Raw genomic sequence first — 8,834 nt, 5'->3', positions numbered from 1 at the left:
AAATATTGAATAGCTGTAACATGAATAAACCGGCCCTTTACATGCGGATAAATATGGAAACTAGGAATTATATACATTATGTGGTTGTATCTTTTGCCAAAAGCAACGGACAGTTATAGTTTATATCTTTTTTAATATCACTTTACATAAACAAATGGAACAGTTTGACACGCAGATCCAGGCTCGTACTATACGAATTCTTGACAGGACGTGAAACAACATTTTACTGCACTAAAGTACTTAGACTTTGGGACGAGAAATGTTTGCACTTTATACAAAAAAAAAAAAAAAAAAAAGCACATTAATACCAATAATATTCTGTTAGGTCGACGTGGAGACTGTAATCGTACAAAGTAATTCACATTTTGGTACACATTTACTAGAACATTCTTGCCATTCAGTACAAACAGTTGGCTTTTGGCCGCCCACCCCCCACCCCCGCCCGCCCGCCCGCCCGCCCGGCCCCTCCCCCCTCCCCCAATGCAAAGACCACAACGCCACGAACCCACCCGCCCGCTCCAACCGAGATATAACTATTTACAGAATCCAACAGTACAGTTTTAAGCTAATAATTCTGTATTTACAAGAATGCAAAGTAAAACAAAAACAAACAAACAAAACAAGCCCAGAGAGCCTGTTCGATTTCCGAAGAGAAACTGGCCCTCGGTCGGGGTTGGCAGCACTCGGACAGACAGCGGCCTTCTCCTCGACCACCCTCCCGCCCCTTGGCTACCAAACCTTTGCCAACAACAACAAAAAAAACAAAACAAAAACAAAAAAAGGAAAAAGAAAGAAAGAGGAAAGAAAATAAAGGAAAAAAAAGGGAAAAAATATAAGGGTTTGGGGCTTTCTTTCTTTACTCGGTCCTGGGTCTATTGGCAGGTTTAAAAAAAAAATAGGACTGCGGTGTCTGGGGCGGGGGGGAGGAGTAGGGGGCTGTGTTGATTCGCAGGGTTCATTCAGTAATATTTTGTGTACGTGTGTGTTCAGTCTCTTAAATAGGGTTTTGTTCGGTGTTTTGTTTCTGATTTTAAACGTACCACTCATTAAAATTGGAAGAGAGCGCGCTGTGGCCGGCTGTGTGGTGGACTGCGGAGGAGGAAGGCGACAGGGAGCTGGTGGTCGGGTTGTCTGTGGAGGGAGACACGATGGTGGGCGGCGTGGAGGACTCGTAGCCGGAGCTGGCGGCGGGCGAAGGCTGCGAGCCCTGCGAGGAGGATTCGTGGACCTGCGGGAATAAAGTCGCGTTTTTAAGGAGATAAAGAGCCCGCGCGGCGGCGGCCTAGGACGGGTGAAGGCCGCTTGCCGTCTCCCCACGCAGCGCTGAAGCCCCTTGAGCTCCTAGGAGGCCTGACCCGCCGGACTTAGGCTTGGTTGCCCGCCTCCGCCCTGCAGGGCTCCAGGGAGGGACAGCGCCTCCGGGACTCACAAAAGAAAAATAGATCTGGGAAGGGGAAGGCAGGATTTGAGGCAAGAGCCGGCGACGGTCCCTCCTGCAGCCGCGGTACTTTGCTTGCGCAGATTTAGGTAAGCAAATGATTAGGTCCGTGTGCAAGAGCCCAGCACTTCTGCCAAGGCTGCCAGTTACAATGGCGGCAGCTCCGGCAGAGTCAACGCGCTGGTACAGCCCTGGCTATCTCCCTACCTGGGCCAAATTCAGTCGCGACCTTCCTTCTTTTTACTTTCATTATTTAAAAGTAAACTTAAAACAACCTTGCGTGCCCTCATGACCCTTTCCAGCCCCCGCCCCCTCTGCCCAGCCGCACTCAGCTAAATGGAACCTTGGCCTTTCTGCCTCCGCCAGCTCCTTCCACCACCCGGCTGCCACTCGCCGCTGGGCCCTGGCAGAAGAGCAGAGCGGGTCCTGGCTCAGAGGCCGGCAGCGAGAGCGCGGCGATTACCTTCATGTGTTTGCGCAGCGAACTGGGGTGCGTGTAGGACTTGTCGCACATCTTGCAAAGATAGGGCTTGTCGCTCGTGTGCACGTGCATGTGCTTCTTGCGGTCGCTGCTATTGGCAAAGCGTCGGTCACAGCCTTCGAACTCGCACTTGAAGGGCTTCTCCCCTGGTGCGAAGGCAAGAAAGAGAGAAGTCTGATAACAAATCCTGCGGCTATTTTTAAAATTTTAAACAATAATTAAAACAAATAAAAAAAATAAAAAGACAGCAGCTCAGTGTTAGTACTTTGCAAGTTCAAAAACCCGGGTCTTCAACAAAGTCGTCTATCTGCAGTGGCATTATAAATACCTGAACTACTTTAATTCCTAATCCAATTACATCCAGATTTAATTCTTTTTCATTATTATCAGTGATGCTAGTTTTTCTAGATCCCAGAGTCGCTGCAGGTCTGGCTGCTGGTTTTTCTGCCCAGAGCGATATAGACGACTTCGGGCGGCTTCTACCTAGCTCTTGCTTTTTAATTTTCACATTGAGAACTGATTCTCCTGCTGTTTTGCTCTTCTTTCCTCCCCCACCCCCTCCCCGACGCTCCGCACCCCCCTCGTCGCCTCCTCCACCCCACCCCACCCTCTACTCACACTCACATTTTATAAGGTAATCTGGGCCGAGAGCTCGGCGCCGCAAATTCTTCCTTCACTCTGGCTTTAAACCCCAAGTTCCAAACGCGCTTCACAGAAATCACCCAGGCAAACCAGAATAGGGAAGCAGACAGGATTCCTGGCCTTGCTGAAGCTAGGAGCCCGGAATGGCCGGAATGGCCTGCCGGCTCAGACTACAGTCTTGAGCTCGCCGCGAACTTTTCTTTTAACTGTTCCTGGCTGGTCTCTTTATTTTTAAAGGCTAATACACAGCATTCGGTGTTTTGAAAACTATCTCATAAAATCTAATTAACAACAACAACAAAAAAGACTTCTCTGCCTTCTGTTGACTCTCCCAACTCTTCAAGCTTACTCAAAAACAAGTCACTACTAAAACTGGGCTCTTTAAATATGCATAAGCCTCCGAAAGCTTCCTCAGGCCCAACTTATTTGCTTTCAATACCCACCCCCCCCCTTCGGTTTTTGTTTCTTTCTCTGCGCCTTCATCCTATCTCCTCCAATTTCCTTAGTTCCTTCATTTGACAACATCTTCACTAAGGTGCCTCGCGGAAGATGGTAGCCAAAAGCAAATGTTTAGATTTGTCTGCAGCTGGAGCTGCTGGCGCCTCCGCCGCCGGCAAGGACCGGCCACCTCTACTGGCGTTGCGCGCTGCAAGGGCTCCACAAAGCTGGGCTTGTCTTTCTGCACTCCCAGCCTTTTTTTAACCCTCATGTAAAAATCTATATTCCTAGATACCTCTTGTCCAATCCTCTCTATACCTCTTCGTAAGTTCAAGCCTCAAACTAAAACCAGCGCACGCTTTCACTGCCTGCCTGCTGGAACCTGACGCCCAGAACCAAGCATGGCCGGGTTTGTGCGCCCCGGCGGCTGACTTTTAAACTTCGGGTCCCAGGCCCAGGATTGGGGGTGGGGGCTCAAGAACAGCGGTTTCGTACCTGTGTGCGTCCTTTTGTGGATCTTTAAGTTCTCAGAACGCGCGAAGACCTTGCCGCAGCCAGGAAAAGGGCAGGGGAAGGGCTTCTCGCCCGTGTGCACGCGGATGTGGTTGACCAGTTTGTATTTGGCTTTGAAGGGCTTGCCCTCGCGCGGACACTCCTCCCAAAAGCAGATGTGGTTACTCTGCTCAGGTCCGCCGACGTGCTCCACGGTGACGTGCGTGACCAGCTCGTGCATGGTGCTGAAAGTTTTGTTGCACGACTTTTTGGGGTTGGCCAGCTGCTCGGGCTCGATCCATTTGCAGATGAGCTCCTGCTTGATGGGTTGGCGCATGTAACGGAAGAAGGCGCCAGCGCCGTGATGCGCGGCCATGTTCACGTTCATGGGCCCGTAACCGTGCAGCTGCGGCGCGGCATAATGCTCCGAACGCGGGCTGGTCACCTGGCCGTACTGTTCGGGCCGCGGGTACATGTCCCCGGAGAAGCCAAGCCTCATCTGCCCGTTGACCACGTTGGGCGACGCGTGGCCCGCCGCCTGCTCGTGAAGGCCAGGGAAGAGGAGGTGGCCCGCGGCGTCCGTGTGACCGTGTGGACCCCCGAAGCCTCCAGCTGAAGCAGCGAACAGACTGTGTTGGGCGCTGGCTGCAGCTGCCGCGTCGCCAAAGCCCCGGTTGCGGAACAGAAAGTCCCGCGTGGAGTTGAAAGCTGCGCTCGAATAGGAGCCGACGTGGCCCGGGTGGTGGTGATGGCCCAGGGCCGCGGCAGCCGCGTAGCCGGGGGCCTGCGACGTGAAGGCCGTCTGGCCGGCGGAGGCCAGCTCGTGAGAGCTGGGGTTGAGCTTGAAGGCGCCCATGCCGTCGGCGAACGGGTTGATGCCCAGGCCCACGTCGCGCTCGGCCACGTCGCCCGCCGAGTGGTGGCGGGACGCGCCAAAGGTGGTCACGCCGATCGCGGGGTACTGGGGGCCGGCGTCCAGGAGCATCGTGGCTGCTCGGGGCGAGCCCCGGCCTCCCCCGCCCCCCCCACCCTCGCCCGCCGAGGAGGGAAAATCAGGAGGAGGAGGAGGAGGAGGAGGAGGAACCGGAGGCGGAGGAAGAGGAAGAAGAAGAAGAGGAGGGAGGAGGAGTCGACCCACCTCGCGAAGTCCTAGCCCGCAGGCAGCGGCGCGACGCGCCGGGACGCCCGCCTGACCAAGCGCTGGGAAGCCGGACGGCTCCGGGCCGCAGGCAAGGCGGGCTCCGGCGCCCGCCAAGCAAACCCCGCCGGCCCGGCTCTCACTTTTCGCCGCTCAGTCTCCGCCGAGAGGACCCTGCGTCAAGGCTGCCCAGGCAAAGGCGTGGAGCATCTCAGCCCCCCAAAAAAAAACTTCCTCCCGGATTTGTAGCATAGAGGAATGTGAGCGCCGGAGCCGCTACTACTCGCCCTTTCTCCGCCTCGCGCCGTATGCCCCTCCTTACTTTCTCCACTAGCCCCTCGCCCTTTCTTTTCTCTCTCTCTCCTTTCTCTCAGGCTCGCCTTCTCGCTCCTTCACTCTCCTTTTTCCCCCTCTGCTTTTTGCGGAAAAAGGGGAGGGGGGAGAAAAAAGAAAGAAAGAAAAAGCCAAAGAAAAGGCGCAAATCATGCACAATATTGTCTTTTGCGGTTTATCTTCCTGGGGAGAAACTTTCACCTCCTCAGCCGGGCGGTGAGCGCGAGACTGATAGCAGCAATCATTCCTGCAGATAAATGAATTGAAAGGACGACACCGTCCCCCCCTTGATGAATGGGAGCAGGGGGAGGTGTCACGTGCTGCTGACGCGGGCGCCCATTGGTGTGCCCGCTCTCCCCCCGCCTGCAGCCGCCGCGCCAACGGAGGGCGCGCCGAGGCGCCGCGCGCCGTTCATTGGCCCGCCCGCCTCATCAATCCCAGGTATTGTAAAGCGCTTGACATCCCCTTTTGACAAACAGGGCTGCCAGGAGTAGCAACTTTTTTTTTTTTTTAAAGCCAAATTTTTCCCTCTTCTCATGGAAAAATTGTTTCGCCACGATTCCTTTTCCTTCTTGCAGTCATATACACTCTCTCCTTTTATCCTCCCTCTCTCTTCCATTCCCTCTCCTTCTCCCATTCCCTCTCACTCTCTATTTCTCTCTCTCTCATTTCTCTTTTTTCCCTATCTTGTCCTTCTTCAAACCTGCTCTTAGCTGATCGATTTAGCTACTCGGGGCGTCTCCGAGAGTAGGAGGTGGGGATGGGGCTGGTAAACACAGGCACTTCCAGAATGTCCCGATTCAGCAACTTTCTTTTCTTTCTTCTCCCCTCTCTTCCCCAGCCCCTTCAAGGGCAGCAAAGGAGGCTTTTGTTATTTGCTCCTTTTGAAGTTTGCTTCCCTCTAGCCTTGTCCCCCTCCTGTTCATAATTTAAGATCTCGGTAGCACACGGGCACTTGGCTAACTATTTAAAAGAAATGTGATTTCTCAGGGTAATCGGTTGCCTCATTTTCTCACTTTTAACAGATCGATAAGGCTTCCTGCTATCCCCGCCCCCCCCCCAGAAAAATAAGCACAGGTGGAAGAGAGCTTTTAACTTTCCAAGTTGTGGAGGCGGCATTTGGGGGGGGGGGGGATTGGAAACATTGTTGCGGAGTTGGTGGGTTTTTTTTTTCTTCCTCTCCAGTGTTATTCTTTTTTCTTCCTTTTCCCTAGTCTCCCTGGTCTGCCCCCCACTAACCCCCTCCTTCTGCACTCCTGTTCCCAACCGAGGCCCCTTTCATTCAGGTAAAACTGTAAATTTCCCAAACGCGCCATTGTTCTTCAATACTGCCCAAAGCTCTCTAGAAATCCCCGAATACTTTTTTGGTATTTAAATCCCCGATAGATAGGACCAATGTAAATTTTGTGACATTCAAACCTTTTCTGGTTCACAAATCAGTCACCCTTGTCACAGTTATTGAAATTCCGCAACTCGCCACACCAGGACGGTGGAAAAAGCGGGCGCGGTCTTTGTTGCCGACCAGGCTTTTGATCGCCAGAGAAAATTTACTTACCTTCAGATGAGTGAGCAGAAAAAGAAATAACACTCCCTTTGATTTAGTTAGGAAAATGCAGACATTTGGATTCAGTGCAAACATACAACACTCGCTTGTTTTCGCGATGCGGCCCTCGATTAACCTGTCTTTGCCCAGCGCAAAGTCTATTCAACAACTGCGCGTAGTTGCTTTTTGTCCCGTCCACAAAGAGCCATTGACTATATATTAAAATGATTGTTGAAAGGTAGAGGAGTATGGCACTTAAAAGCAGAGGGAAAAAAAATCCCTGTGACTCAATCAATTAAGGCGGGCAACATTTATGCATTTCAAAAAATGCACGCAGATGCGGGGGGTTGGGGGATGAAGGTTGCATTTCTCGCAGCTCTGTTTAAAACCCAACAGCCCGAGCCGGGCCGAGGGTTTAGCTGAAACGTCTGCATATTCATTAGGTCTAATTATTTTCTAGTAAGGAAAACACAAAAAGCCAAGAGTCGGAATCCTTCAATTTGCCCTTTGTTTCTAACTTCATTTGGCTTCTTTGCAGCTGAATCAGAGCCCTAAACTCTTCTCAGACAAAGAAACCTCAACTCATCCTTTCACTGGCGGCCCCGTTGGGAAACTCACCAGTTCCCCAGCGAGAGGAAAATGAAAATGAATATTTTTTGCCTAGTCGCCTGTGCTGGCCACACCGGCTGGAGGAAGGCAGGGTCAGTGTCGGCCTCTTCTTGCCTTTTTAATTTTCTGGTCTTTTCATCGACTAGATTCTCGCTTGGTGTTGGCGGGCTGAATTGCCCTTTCCCTGGCTCTCTCAGCTCAAAACTCAACTTCTGTATCTGGGATGGTTTCCCGGTGTCTGAAGGGACCTGACCAGCATTTGTACTTATTGTGCTGGGAAATAGAAAATTGAGAAAGAAAAAAAAATCATATGTTCTGCTCCAGCAACAAGTCTGAATATAGCAGCCCAGCATTCCCCGCCAACTTTGAGTGGAACCAGTATGGGGAACAGAAGGAAAAGGCTAGGGCTCAAGGGGTTTTCAAAACAAACAAACAAACAAAAAAACACAAAAAAAAACAAACTATTACACGGTTTGTTCAAAAAGATGTATCAGAACTACTCAGTTTTCTCTGCTGTCTACAGAGGAAAGTTGAATCTTGCCTCCACTGCAGTTGTAAAAACCTTATTTGCAAGGAGAAGTTTTCTCTAGAGGCTGTAGTGCTCTCACTAGGGAGAACAAATATTGAACCCACCTCGCCTGCCGTTCAAAAAAAAAAAAAAAAAAAAAAACAAGGGAGGGGAACTGAGGGGGAATGGTAGCCGTTGGGAGGGGGAGAGGCAAAGTAATTCTTCAAAAAAGAAAAGTCAGTCTTCTCTCTCCAGTCCGTGGAAAATCCAAGGGGGACGTTGACAAGAGGGTATTTTTAGGAAACGCTTCCAAATATACAGGGTAAGAGTGAATGTGAGGGGAAAAAAAAAAAAAGTTGTGGGTTGTAGAAGTTATCAAGTGGGATTTGCGGCGCTCTCTGCAGGAAACGCAAGCGGCTCCAGTTCAAAGCCACATGCACCAACGTGACATATAAGCCATTAAAATATCATCCTGACGGCTCATTTCTGCTTCATCATACATTCCCTAACTGCTTCCCGAAAGCTGGAAAAGGAGAAATGAAGGATGACCGCCTCGCTGGAACCACAAAAGAGAGGCTTGGAGGGGTTTGTGGTTCCCCCTCCGCCACCCCAAAGTGATGTGCAGAAATGAGGAGATCCCGGCAACAGGTGGAGCAGGGTAAGTGCCTGAGTCCAGGGGGCAGATAGACCGAACCTGTACCGCCAGCACCTGGGTAGCAAGCGCCCTTAGCGGGACCAGTGGCACCCAAACCCCACTGGGGAAAGAGGCCCAGCTAGACTTTCTCCCCATCCCCTCCCTCATTAGCCCCCCAACCGTGAGTATAGGCCCCACCCCACTGCCACTGAGGGGAGGGGGGCCCTACCGCGGAGGGGCAGCGCTGGGGATGAGTCCATCTTTTCTTCCCAGGGAGGGGGTGGGCAAGGAGGACGAATGGGGCTCCCACTGGCACCCGGACCTAGAGCAGCTCGTTGCCCACCCGCCTATCCTCCCCTCCTCGTAAATTGCCTGGGTGCCCTATTGTGGGCACAAGAAGAGGAGTCGTGGAGTAGAGCTTCCTTTGCTCCAAGTGAGCGGGACCCTCGCCAGCAGAAGGGCCCTGCATGCAGCTTCTCTCCCTGCTCCTGGAGGATGGCAGGGCGGGAGTCGGCTTCCCCTTTCCAGGGTCAATGAAGCTAAGTTAGCCTGGCAGGCAGCAAGATGATGGGACTTCT

The 8,834-nt window shown here is 52.1% G+C and overlaps 1 protein-coding gene across 1 annotated transcript; it reads right to left on the bottom strand.

Annotated features, from left to right (window-relative positions):
- Nucleotides 1–460: 460 nt before the first annotated feature.
- On the bottom strand, nt 461–5,259 carry ZIC1 (Zic family member 1). Its single transcript, XM_004754447.3, has 3 exons — nt 3,495–5,259; nt 1,902–2,065; nt 461–1,228 (listed from the first exon to the last, which is right to left on the bottom strand). Exons 1-3 carry the CDS (start codon nt 4,474–4,476, stop codon nt 1,031–1,033), a joined length of 1,344 nt encoding a protein of 447 aa, XP_004754504.1. The 5' UTR covers nt 4,477–5,259; the 3' UTR covers nt 461–1,030.
- Nucleotides 5,260–8,834: the final 3,575 nt, after the last annotated feature.

The sequence above is a fragment of the Mustela putorius genome, unplaced genomic scaffold, assembly GCF_011764305.1.
Source record: "Mustela putorius furo isolate JIRA1106 unplaced genomic scaffold, ASM1176430v1.1 tig00003834_pilon_pilon_pilon, whole genome shotgun sequence".
In the NCBI taxonomy this organism is placed as follows: Eukaryota; Metazoa; Chordata; class Mammalia; order Carnivora; family Mustelidae; genus Mustela; species Mustela putorius.
The sequence above is the reverse complement of the archived record's forward strand: the minus strand, read 5'-3'. Positions and strand labels throughout refer to the sequence as shown.

Excerpts from the sequence above, each read along its gene's own strand:
- ZIC1 (XM_004754447.3), bottom strand. The coding sequence starts at position 4,476 with ATGCTCCTGGACGCCGGCCCCCAGTACCCCGCGATCGGCGTGACCACC. Across the intron at positions 2,066-3,494 it reads CCACAAAAGGACGCACACAG|GGGAGAAGCCCTTCAAGTGC; the intron begins GTACGAAACCGC and ends CCTTCGCACCAG. Across the intron at positions 1,229-1,901 it reads CGCTGCGCAAACACATGAAG|GTCCACGAATCCTCCTCGCA; the intron begins GTAATCGCCGCG and ends TTATTCCCGCAG.